We start from the raw sequence: 12,865 nt of genomic DNA, 5'->3' as shown, positions 1-12,865 counted from the left end.
GCATGAAAACTTGTTATGAAACATTAACTGGTTAAGCAACAATAAATAGGAGACCAAGTTGGAGAACTGCTCCTGAAAGGAAGGCGTTACCTGGCTGCTAGGAAAAGGCTCAGTTTCCAGATCAGAGATAATTATCATACAGAAGCAATGGGACTAATTAGCCCAATTTATTTATTGGGCCATACCAATTATTTATGCTGGAAGAAAACATTTCAAAAGCAACAGCTGAACTTTGAAGAAGAACTTTGAACGGGCTGCCCAGGGAAGTTGTGGAGTCACCATCCCTGGAGGTCTTTAAAAGACGTTTAGATGTAGAGCTTAGGGATATGGTTTAGTGGGGACTGTTAGTGTTAGGTCAGAGGTTGGACTCGATGATCTTGAGGTCTCTTCCAACCTAGATAATTCTGTGATTCTGTGAAGAGTACAGTGCTGTCCTTGTTGGACTCCACTGGGTTGTTCTAACAGCAAAACCAGTTGCTCGTACCAAATACTGACAGACTGCACTGCAAGAGCATCGGGAAAGCATTACCAGATCGCAATCAGACACGCTTTAGACCACAAATGTAACACTAAAAAAACAGCAGGTATTATGACTGAGTGTATAAAACCCACACATTTAGAAACCAGCACAATGACTGGGCACGACTGAAAAGCTTGCTTTGAGCACTAGGCTCAGCTACAGTTATTCTCTGAGCAAAATATCTTTTTTCTTTCCTCATCAGTTTAAGGGAAAGAACACAAAATATGACTAAAAGTTAACAAGGTGTGCCAAATTTCTCCCATCACAATGGTAACTGAAGTCTTGCATTGAATTAAACAGTAATAAAGAGATCCGAGCAGATCTTGTGAGTAATATATATAGATACTAACTTTAGGCTCGTGTAGATTTAAGCTGATGAGTAGAAGCAGCCCAGCCATTCCCTTGTTCTCTGCTATCACACCACCCCTTCAGGTGCGCTAGGTGTGCCAAGCAGGGTAGGAGTATAATAGGAGTGGTGTTAACAGGTGATTAAAAAAAAATAAATATGGGCTGAACAATATAGTTGTGTTTCTTTAGTCAATGGTGTTTGGTTTTTTTTTTCCTTGTTGTCATTAGAAAATAAAATATTGTCTTGACATTTAAAGTGATGTACATACTACACCAAATCAAATGCAAAGAAAATAATGTCACTGATTTAGCGAAGTCTCAGAAGACTGTTTCTGTGTTCGGATACACAGTATTGCCCAAGAACAGGCTATTCTGGCAAGCAAGTCAGTCAGCTCTGTGGCATGCATGTAGTATGTGGGCACTCGCACGTGGGTCGGGAATGTGACCAGTTCACAGATCTCAGTGTCTGGAAAACATGATACAGATATTGCATAACTGGGATCCTGGCACTTGGCATCACTACAAAATCTGCCCATCCTTGTTCTTAAGTGTTACCCTTTTATTCTACAACTGAGGGTCCTGAAGATCTCAGTAGATCAGATCCACTAAAAGCCTATTTTTATCCAACTCATAATAACCCATCTGGAATTAAGCCAAGTTGGGTTCATTTCCTCGCTCACCATTCCAACAGAATTCCATAACATAACCTTGGTAGTGAAGAATAGTAAGCGGTACACTTAAATAGCTTACAGGCAAAGACAGGTCTAGATCATTTCAGCAACGCTCAGGGAACAGGACTGCATGACAGACAAGATGGTGGCAGCAGGGGGAAGAAGTTATTTCAGTCATTTTGGGCTTGAGCCTGTTACCTGTTCTCAAGAAAAAAGAGCAAAAATGTTTAGTTTTGACTGAAAAACGAGGCCCAATATATGACGAGGAATCCAAGTTGCCAGCATTAAGCTACTGAATGCACCTTGGGTAAGAAACAGAGAAGAGATGAGGAAAGAGTTGAAGGTGCTTTGCACAAAAAGCTGTAGGACAGAATGAGGACAGTACTCCTAGGGGAGCTGAACATGACCAAAAACAATAGGAAAACCCAGAGGAGCCATTGCAGGGCAACATTTATCTGTACCCACGTCAGCACCTCTTGTATGACAAAAGGAGGGGAAAGGTAGACGGGAGACTACCAAAATCCATACAAACATTATTCTTCAATTATTATTCATTACATGACCCCCTATTTTTTCTTGGGGCTACGGTAGAGGTAGAACCTAATGCTAAAAAATGGCTTGTATTCTGGTAGCAGAGAAACTGTGACTTTGGGCAGCGAGGGTGGCAAACCAAACACTTCAGACGTGTTTTTCCCCCCTCATGTGTTTTTTGTTTGTTTTACAAAAAGAACATAGCTGCAAGTTTGAGTACTACTGAAAAAAAACTGAGGCCCTGATTCAGGGCCTTAACGTCAACAAGTTTGGGTGAACATGTTAATAGATATAGAGTAGATTGCATTTGCACTTCCTGCCTTGACTGTCCAGTCTGTAGCATAGGTCCGCACTCAACAGCTAATGAAAAATGTTCTCCATACCTAATTAGGGTTGACAAAACACATATTGCATCAGGTGCTTCTGATGTCAGCTAAGCAGCTTAGGTATTTGTGTCTGAAGTACAGAGAAACATAACTGTCCTACGTTTTACACTTTGGAAAAGATCCCAGAACCATTAGGATTTAAAACTGAAAATGTTGAAATAAATACACTCAAATATTTGCCAGCAATAGCAATAAACTCCTTTTTTATGGTTCTCTGAAGCTAATATATGGGAAAGGCAAGTAAGAAATCAACATATTAAGTACTAGGTATCACCAAGTTATCCAAGTTATTTTTTCTCTTTTTCATGTGCACATATGTAAAAACTGAGTATGCTGTAATTATATTTAGTTAATGCAGCTTAACAAGCATTCTCAACAGAAAACCACTCACCAGCTTCAGTTATGTTGTGCTAAGGAAAAGATTAATTTTGTGTTCATGAAGCTCTGTAAAAAATCATTAGGAGGATGGTCACCCACTGGACTTTTGGAAGCCCAAGAGATCTGTGTGTTCTGAACAGACTCCTTCTCAGAGAGGGGGAGAGAGATTTGGGAGCAGCAAATGCCCTGACAACTTAATAAGTCCAAACTCCAGAGAAAAATTAAAGCTGGTATGGAAACAGAATCTTCCCATTTAAGCTCCTTAAGTCTGAAGAATATGTCTGGGACTAAGCACATAAACACACCGCTCTAACACAGATGAATGTGGTTTGAGGGGTTTAAAGGTTAAAAGTATTTAGAGATAAAAATCAACTTCATGAAGTATTTGCCAAGTTACATACACTGCTGTGCAGAGATGAAAAAACAGTAATGGTCAGGCTAAAATATTGCAGCAATACTCAGTTACCCACATGAAAGTCTATCCCAGAGTTAAGGCTAATTCACTTACACCATCACGTCTGCCAGATACTCTCCTCCTTCAGCATACTCCTGCTGAACACTGCGAATAAGCTCCCTGCAAGATTCCCAGTAGCTGCAGCAAAGCTGTGCCTTCCGTGCTGTGCCACGCTCATGCCTCGAGGCTTTGTGCTCTGGCAGTCAAGCGAAACCAGCCCAAGTGCCTGCTTCCACCCCGTGGGGCACATCCCTCCTGACCAGCCAAGGAGCTCTCTACTTTTGCCAGTTCAAACTCCATTAAGTCCAACTTCTAAAGACTACTTAGAGTCACTTAAATAGCAAAGCTAAGAGCTGGCTGGAATAAATTGGTATTTCAGGCCAAGAATAACAACTTCAAATACAGTATCCACTAGCAAATATAAATATAGCATGAATTTTATTCCCTGTTTCTCAGCCACACACAGACAAGCAGGTACCTAACTAGGTCTTTGATTACTGCTGCTATACAAAACAAGCCAACCCAGATCATTTTCAAACATGTCCTGATGAAGCCTCTACAAGTAACTCATCTCCAAACATCTATATACTTTTAAAAATACTTAACAGTACAGAAGAGTTTGCAATTCACCCGCAGAAAAAAAACAGGTCCTGAGACTGCAATAACAGCTATTATTTATTTTTATGACTTTGGGGTTCTTCCTTGGTATTCAGGTAACGCAAGGACATGACCTGCAGCGTCAGCAGAGTCCTGGATGGAGGAAGCATTCAGCTCCGTAGCAGAAGACTTGTATGTGCAGCCAAGTCTGCGAAGCAAGTTCTCCAGCCGCAGAAAAGGCTGGATGCTGGGGCCGAATCCTATCAGTTTCCTCATGAAGAGGGCAAATGAAGGAAGAACATTCATGTTGTCTCATGGATAAGGGGAAGGAGAGAGACCAACACCCAACCAGTAAGCACAGTGAAGACTGACATGAAGGGAAGAACAAATAGGAGGGATCACGCAGCAGTAAAACAGCTGAGATGTGTATGACACTTTAAATGCAGGCCCCCTTTCACTACTGAAAGACTTGATTATAAAGTGCTAAGAAGTGGGGGGAATAACAATTATCTCTCCAAATCAGTGTGGAAAGGGGATAATATCCATCTTAGTGGGTTTAAAGAATACAAATCAAAAGCTATCCATACCCTTGCAGGACACAATACTTTTATGAAGTCTCATGCTTGCAAGACATCCAACTGCACAGGACACTTTAACCAAAGGTAGCCACCAATGTTAGGAGTCACAGGTGCACATATCACACAGTGACACAGTGCCAACATGATGAAGACTGTCATCTTACGCACAGACAAGTTAATTGCACTTTGGGACACACTTACACTGTGCTCTTTTGTTTCTACACTTTTTATTTTGTGTTAAGAATAGTCCACCCACCTTCATAAAGAAAGAGCAGAACAACAACTACAGAAACTACTGAGGAGAATTGCTCCAGGGGACACGTCACAAAACCTGTGAGCTGCGACACAGGCAGGCAGGGAGAAGCAGCAGAGGCCGCAGCAGGGCTTCCCTGTGAGCCCTCATGTGGGGCAGCCATGTTGGGCCCACAGGGCGCTGCCAGGCCGGGTCCGTCAGTCTTCCTCCATGCCTTGCTCACATGCTCACAGCTGTATCAAGAGGAATCTGGAACTTAAACCCTGCCTTTGAAACCGAATGTGAAATGCCGAAGCCAGGAAGAAAGCACACCCCTCCCTCGGCCAGGAGCACAGTTCACCTTCCTCCAGGCTAATTGAAGGGGAGCCTTCAACTCTCTCACCCTGATAAAACCAACTCCCTCGCCATAGCTTTCAGGGGCCTTTAGGCACTTCTAAACTGAAGTGAATTGTCTGATTTCAGGGCATGATAAAAAGCAGTGTTTTGTTTTTTTGTTTTTGTATTTTTTTAATCATTTCCTTTTTATTCCTTCACACTCTGTTAATTGCAGGCTGAAGTGCTTTTTATAGGAGGGAAAAAAAAGCAGTACTTTTGAGCTAAATCACCCGTCTTCCGTAGACACAGAAGAGATCTGATCTGCTGAGAACAACTGTGTATTTTTACACCACTAGTGGAAGTGTTCAAGATAAATACCCTTCTAAAAAATAGTTGCTCGTATCGCACTCCTTTCAATATAGATACCACTTAGTCTAAAGCAGGGGGAGAAAGGCTACATTCAGTCTTAAATGGGGATGAAGTATTAATCCTAAATCACAAATAAGAGCACTCTAAAACACTTTCTTTTTTTTTCTTCAATCTGCAAGCTGCTGTTTCTGGCTGTCAGAGTGAAAGTAACAGCCCTGAGTGAGATACTGAGGCTGTCTCCGAGGAACAGTTCAATGCAGGACTCGCAGTAGTCAGCAAGAAAAGCACATCCACGGCACGCAGAAAGCTTCAAAGGGCTAGATAGGAGCTGCTACACCTGCAGGAAGTGTCCTTAGTGTCCATAGCTCTGAATCTTACCTATTTGTGTTATTATTTTGGATAGCTGACTTGCAGTTCCTGCTTCAGATTTCTGGTTCCTAGATCACCTCTTGCAGGCAACGGATACTACCACCTGTATCTAAATAACAAAGATGCTTAGTTGCTCAGATAGTAGGGTTGGGGTGGAAATATCTCCCTATCAGAAGGGAGGGAAAGGCTTCACACACACTCTAAGGTGCTGTCTTGAACTGCTCCACAGAATAGGTTTGGAAGGGAAAGCCAATGTCATTAGGAAGGAAGGGGGCAAAAGACTTACTATGCACCTGCAATGTGAGGTTTGTGGCGACACAAGCCGGAACATAGCTAGCTGAATCAAGACATCTGTCGGAGACTCGAGCCTTCCCATAGCTGCTCTCAGAGCCATCTCTGTACGCTGCAGGAATCCATCACAGCTTGGAGGCAAGGACAGGCCCCCTTGAGAAGTGAGAGCTCAGGCCCTATCGAGTCAGAGGCGAGGTGTCAGCTTGTTTCCAGTTGCACCAGCTCTGCCAACAGCAGGAGCCAGGAGCACATACAGCAGAAGCCTTCAGTTCCCACCTCTGTCAGTGAGCCCGACACAGTCACTTAGGAAGGAGTTTTGTAGGTCGCACTCCTGTACTCAAATGCTGCCCAGGACTGGCTGTACAAATGAACCTGTAGCACTTCTGAAAGCACCCTGCTGCGCACCTAATTGCTTTGCATGACAGCGACTTCAGTGTTATGATGCTCTGGTTTTTCTTTAGCATAAAAGGTGAGAAAGAAATGTAAGAGATGCTGCAACAGAGTCCACAACCAAAATGACTTCAATCCAGCACAATATTAAAAAAAAAGTAAAAATCAGGTAAAACAGTGTCACAATTGTTCATTCTATTTTGAATAAGGTATAAGGTAATATTGTATTGCAAAAATCCAGAAATGAGATTGTGATGGTTGCTATTCAGATTTTTGATAGCATGACCTAGGAAATATTTCCTATTATCTTTTTGTTATCCATAAAGAAAACACCCAACTTAAGAAAGGGAAAGGGAACAGCTGAAAACCCAGACCTGTTCTGTCCCAACCACCTTCTCCCAAAAACACGGAGTCCAATTCCTAAGTAGAGAAGCACTGAGGTGGGGATACCATCAGCACCCAAGAAGCATTCGGGGGTATCCCTGTAGGGCTTGACAGCTTTTATACGCTCCCTCATCATCCCCTTTTCAGTCTTATCTGCAGTAAGGGCTGAGGGTACTGGAATAGCTGCAGGCAGCTCCAGGGGAATTCAGCCCTTGTGTTGTTTTAGGGAAATTCCTTGGACAACCTGTTGAGAGGCATTTCTGTTGCAAGGTGGCAAAGAAACCAGAAATTAACAAAAAAAATATGAAACGGACTAATGAAAATCTCAAGCTAGGTAATGTGTAACATGCTGTAGAAGAATATCACTGTCTAATAACAAAGCTGTGCACTAGACATTGGGTTACCTGCCCTCAGTTCAGCACACTCTTACCAAGACCATTCACTGTACAGACACACATGAGCACAAGACAAGCACGTGTGAGAGCTCTGCAGCATTACTAGCACTTGTTTACAGCAACTTTCTAATTCAGATGAGAATTAAAGTATATGCAGAGGGAACACTTTCCTTCCTACCATGACAGTTTGATGTTGTAGAGCAGCACTAGCTTCAAAAGCCAGTTACGTTACCAAAGGGCTGCTCAGACAGAGGAAATCCGGGGTTGTCATTTCTCTCATAAATCTGGGGTTGTCATTTCTCTCCTCTCATACAAGTGATCAGAAGGGTATTTTGACACTGATTTGATAGAGCATTGAGAAGCTAAGATTAACAAAAAAGAACTAATTTATATTAATTGCTATTGAAAACACTTCAAAAAAAAAAAAAAGAAAGAAAAAAAAAAAACCACTGTCCTGAGGACTGTAACTGAACTGTATCCCAGAGACACTTCAGAAATATTTAGGCCACCCAGCAATCCCACCTGAAAAGCAGAGTTGAAATAGAGGTAGGTTAATGGCAGAGATACAACGTTTCTGAAATCTCTCACAAGACAACTATGTAGTCAGAGCAAGTAAGCTTAGAAACAAGATTTGCGGTACAACTGAAGTGTCCAGAGCACCCAAAGGATGGAGCAAGACTCATTTTGAAAGTTTGCAACTCAGTGATTTAGAAAGAACATGCGGGCTGCCAAAGAGAAGATAACGCTCTTGAAATTGAGTGCTTGGAGTTCTGCTCCTAAATCTAATACTGAAATGCTCACATAAAAGGGGTTTATTAAACATCAACTCTGCCATTATTTTGATGGCCACAGAGATGCATTAGGTCCTCTCTTGCATGTCTCCAGCCTAGAATTGTAACAGATAACACTGCAGCGAGATGAGACAAGGACAGACTTTCTGTACTTACTCTCCAGATACAAGAACCTCATCTAAAACTGAGTATTTCAGAAGGAATGTGTTACTTTTTATCCTGAACATTTACCTCGCCTCTCATTTCTGGTTTACAAAGAGTAACAGAAGTTTCCAGTGACTCATCATACATTGTTTTTCTTAGTACTTGAGTCCAGTTTGGCTTTCATTTCCACCTGCAGGGAGTGCAGCTTTGAATAGAAGAGCCTAACAAACGATCCGGCTACCTAGGCTTGCTCCCTGCGTCACACGAGGCCAGACTTTGATGGAATTGTTCGGGCAGCGTGACCTTTGGGAGTAATGTGGCTGATAAAGGAGAGCGGCACGCAACAAAGGCGGCAGCGGGGAAAACCAGGGCAGGCAGCCAGCCCGCGGCACCACGAGGTGCGGCCCACAGGTGGCTCGGACCCGCGCTGCAGTCAGGGAGGCCCCAGCTGCAGCTGGGACCCGTGCTGATGTGCTCTCCTCTGGCATCCTGTGTTTCCTTAAAGCCCGGGAGGGCTCCCAGGAGGAGCCAAGGCAGCCCTGCACCACCAAGCCCCTTCAGGAAGGGCACAGCTCTGGGCACTGTGCCCTCAGGACTCAAGAGGCACAACGCGAGCGTCATGGCCACCACCACAAGTTGGCACACAGCTCATTTCCTTCACTGCCCTCAATCTACTTTTTTTTTCCCCCTCCTCCTCCCTCTAATTGCTCCATAATGACTCGCATTAGCAACACCATTGGTGGAGCAGCTGCAGAAGAGCAGCACTCCCTGTTAAAGTGTGAAGACCAGGCTTCAATCCTATTCACAAGCCTCTTCTGGAACCACCTGGGCACAGGCACCGTGCAGTGCCATGGTGCAGAACCAGTCAGCACTGCACCTGAACCTGCAGCTCTAGGTGCAAAGTATTTTCCGACATCTGAAAAAGGTCTCTTTCCCTTTCACGTACGCAGCTGTCAGAGCTAGCACGTGCACCTGAGCTCTGTGACTTTCATATTTCTTGATCTTATTTCTAAGACTTTAAGCTGTGCACCACACAAGAAAGCAGCACGGTAAGTCATTAAGCAATCGTGTAAACTTCAGGTTATTTCACATCTTAACAGACACTTCCAGAGGAGGCCATTTAGCACATCAGAATAACAGACAGGAAAGCAGTGACTGTCCCTGAAGAGATGGTGACAGCACAGGAAATAAGAAACATGGCAAGACTCTGTTATGGTCCCAATGGCTTCTGAACCAAAGCAGCTCACATGGTGAAGTTCCACAACACCCTGCAAATCTGGACAGGGCAGGAGCCTTCGCTCTGCTGAGGACTGGGTAATTGTTAGACTACCACACTGGCACGACAGATGCCTCCTACTCAACAGGAAAGGCGCTACTTAAAGCCCAGAAGAAATGCAAACTTCAGCAGCACCAGCAGCATTTGGGCCACAGGCCCTTTGAGCTGGATAAAGCGCGTGCTTTCTGTATCAGAAATGCGATCAGATCAGCAGCCAAAACATGGCGAAAGTAGAACAGGATGTGCTTGTAGCTGGGTTCTGAGAAAAGATAAGTGAGAAATGCTGGTTAAAGGTCTGGCTGCAGGCAGCTTCTGCTCTCGCCGCCCACCACCTCCAGCCGCTGTCATGCCACCTGATTCCTGCTGTGCTCGAGGAAAGAGGTCGGATGGCACGCTGCTGTGCGGCTAGACCAGAAATAAGAAGAGCTCCATCCCCTCTTCCTAAAGAAAGGAAGAAGCAAGCAATCGTCAGGACCTCCAGCTCTAACTACCTCAAACGCATCTTGCTGCCACGTTTTCATCTACTGCAATCACCCCAAGATTCAGTCACTGAAACCAACCATTTCAGAGGGCTTTTAGGTGCAACAAGACCAGTTTTTCTGGGTCATTGTCTCCACGATAAAAAGTAATCGGCATTTAACTGCCAGCCTACTTTTCTCCTGTACTTGAAAGCCTTTTACTCACCGCTAAAAGCCGCTGTTAAAGAAATGGAATGCAAAACGGTACAGGAGCTGTCGACTGGAGCTTAAAACCCTGTGAAAGTTACCTACCTCAATACCATGCTGATCAATACATCTTCGAGAGCACCTAGACACCTGTTATCATAATCAGAACTGCTTCATGCCAGGTGCTTCTGGTTTTTGGACTACAAATTTCAGTTAGAATATCGCCACACGATTTTGTGTCAAACATTAAATGTGTCTTAAACATCCAGTTTGAGATGCGTGCATTTCTCAGATCCCAAGTTATCAGCAAAGCATAAACGTTTCTCAGCCTAACCACTGTCTGTTAAATAACAGAAAGAAGAGGAAAACACTCCCATGTGAAGAATAAAGCTTGGTTATCAGAAGTGCAGCAGACAGTTACTATGATACTTACTATGGTTTTTTTTCTTTGCTCTAAAGGAAGTCTACAAAACATTTAAACGAAGCCAGGCCTCAGCGGAGCTTCACAGGCACCGAAGGCTAACAGCGTAAAACAGAACTGCACTTGCTGAGTATGTTTCCTCAGACATTTGCTGTGACATGGCAAGAGTCATTTTGCTTGGGAGGTAGGAAAGTGTGTGTTTTGAGATACCAGAGGGGTTCATTGGGATGTTTCCCCAAGATATTCACCGTCTATGAAAACAAAAAGATTTAGGTGAGGGAGTGCCAAGAACATGCGGCAGCTCGAGCCAATCATTATTTCGGCGGTGTTGCCTATGGTGCAGAAAGGGCCATACATAGCATGGCACTTTTTCCACCACACAATTTCACCATTTGTACATCAAATCAGGAATCTAGCGCCCATTTCATGGATCAGCAACTGCGAGCTATCATAAACTAATTTGAGTTTAACGAGAGGCAGAAGCTCTGTGGGTGAACAATTTCTTGTTGCCACCACAGCTCATCAAAATGCAAATGCCCTTGATGCCCTATTATTCGTATTGCACACATCAGCACGCCCGTGTACGCAGAATTTCTACCACACAGCCAACCACCCAGAGCTCTGTAATGGTCTTAAAGCAGTTTCTGAAGGTGACAGCACCAGGGTGATATTTAAATAACGTCCTCAATGCAACCTTACTCTGTCACTTCCAATCAGCATTCGTACAGTTAATCTACCACCTCCCGGGCACTATTCAACTGTTAAGGATTACGATATGTTAAGGATTACGATACTCGTGCATAATTTACTTATATGCCCCGTCTTTAATTTGCCGGTTTTCAACAAGGAGCATACGTGAAATACACAGCAATGCAGCAAAGATATCAGTGACTAAGAGCAAAGCGGGGTGGTTTGAGAGATGCTTCAGCAGAGGAAAATTCCACTGCCTGGCAAGCAACCACGTCCATCCTGAGAGCAGGAGTACTCGGCGGGGAGGACCCCCTTCCCTGCTCGCCCCCCGGCGTGCTGCATTTCTCACCCGTGGCATCCCAACCCACGGCAGGCAGGTGTTTCGCACTGCTCAGCGGGAACGCCAACTAAGAAATCAGAAAGGCCCACAGCGCTAGGGCAGGACAAATCAGTTTCCAAATGGGTGACTGCTTCTCCTCGGGACTGCCATGTCCCCTGTAGTACGAATCCCAATTGCATAAGTTCGCAGCAGGGCGCTACGCCCCAGCAGGGGCTCACCTGCAGCTCCCTGCACCAGTGGCTCCTGGAAACAGCTCGGGGTTTCACACACACAGAGGACACACACAGGCTCTGTGCAGGCACTCACTGCCACTTTCCTGGCGCTCCCTGGGAGCAGGAGCAGACAAAGCCACCCCAGCACTGCACTCCTTGAGCAGACTGGGTTCAAGACGAGCTGGGGGAGCTCTGTAGGCTACCTGCTTTCTCTGTGATGAGCTGGTAGCAGCAAGCAGGACCCGCACCCTGCTACCAGCAGCCCCCCAAGCCCAGCCCAGCCCAGCTCAGCTCACCGTAGATCATGGCCAGGCCGGTCTCGTGGAGGAAGCGGACACGGCGGTGCTTGAAGAGCCAGATGGTGAGGATGGTGAGGGTGAGCAGCAGGATGAAGGTGAGCAGGCTCACGCTGTCCTGCCGGTGGCTCTCCTCCGCCTCCTGCTCGGTGGCGAGCTCCTCCATGGCGCTGCTGCTACCACCACCACCAGCAGCAGCAGCAGCAGCGCCGGGCTCGGCCGCCCGCAGCCCGCCGGCCCCCAGCAGGAGGAAGAGGAGGAGGAGGAAGAGCGGCGGCAGCGACATGGCCGCGGCTGCCCGGGCCCCGAGCCGGGGGAGGCGGCCCCAGCCCCGGCCCCGGCCCCGGCACTGAGCGAGGCGCCGGCCCCCGGCCCCTGACAGGCGGCGGCCGCGGGGCGGAGCCGGGGCGGCTCCTGGGCCGCAGGGGCGGGCAGCGAGGGCCGTGGGGGGAAGGCTGGGGCCGGTGGGGCCAAAATCTCAACTTTCTGCCCCGACTCGGTGCTGTGACGAGAGGCAGGGGCTGACCGTGCCTGGAAAGGAGGGGGGAAATGGGGCGGCGCGGCTCGCTGCGCCTGCAGGGGCTGGGCTCGCTGCTCGGGGGGAAAGGCAGCAAAAAAGGCTGTGGAGACGTCCAGCTGTTTGTACAGCAGGTGCCCCAGGGTCAGTGCTGCCCTCTGCCTCAATATTAGTGCACAGCTCTTTCTGTGGGGGTTTCAGGAGTCTGTCCCAAACTTCCCTGCTAGTGGACTCGGGATTGCCTCTTACCACATTCATTCATAAGAGTCCCTTCTAGAAACTTT

General features: G+C 46.1%; 1 protein-coding gene across 1 annotated transcript in view; it reads right to left on the bottom strand.

Annotated features, from left to right (window-relative positions):
• SLC9A7 (solute carrier family 9 member A7) overlaps window positions 1-12,461 on the bottom strand; it is a 62,706-nt gene extending 50,245 nt beyond the window's left edge. The window contains exon 1 of the mRNA XM_027454186.3: window positions 12,065-12,461. Within this exon, the coding sequence (XP_027309987.2) occupies window positions 12,065-12,350 (286 nt within the window). The 5' untranslated portion in view covers window positions 12,351-12,461. The remainder of the gene's footprint in view (window positions 1-12,064) is intronic.
• Between the last annotated feature and the right edge of the window lie 404 nt (window positions 12,462-12,865).

Source organism: Anas platyrhynchos, chromosome 1 (genome assembly GCF_047663525.1).
Source record: "Anas platyrhynchos isolate ZD024472 breed Pekin duck chromosome 1, IASCAAS_PekinDuck_T2T, whole genome shotgun sequence".
Taxonomy (NCBI): Eukaryota; Metazoa; Chordata; class Aves; order Anseriformes; family Anatidae; genus Anas; species Anas platyrhynchos.
Note: the sequence above shows the minus strand (reverse complement) of the source record. Positions and strands in the feature narration are given on the sequence as shown.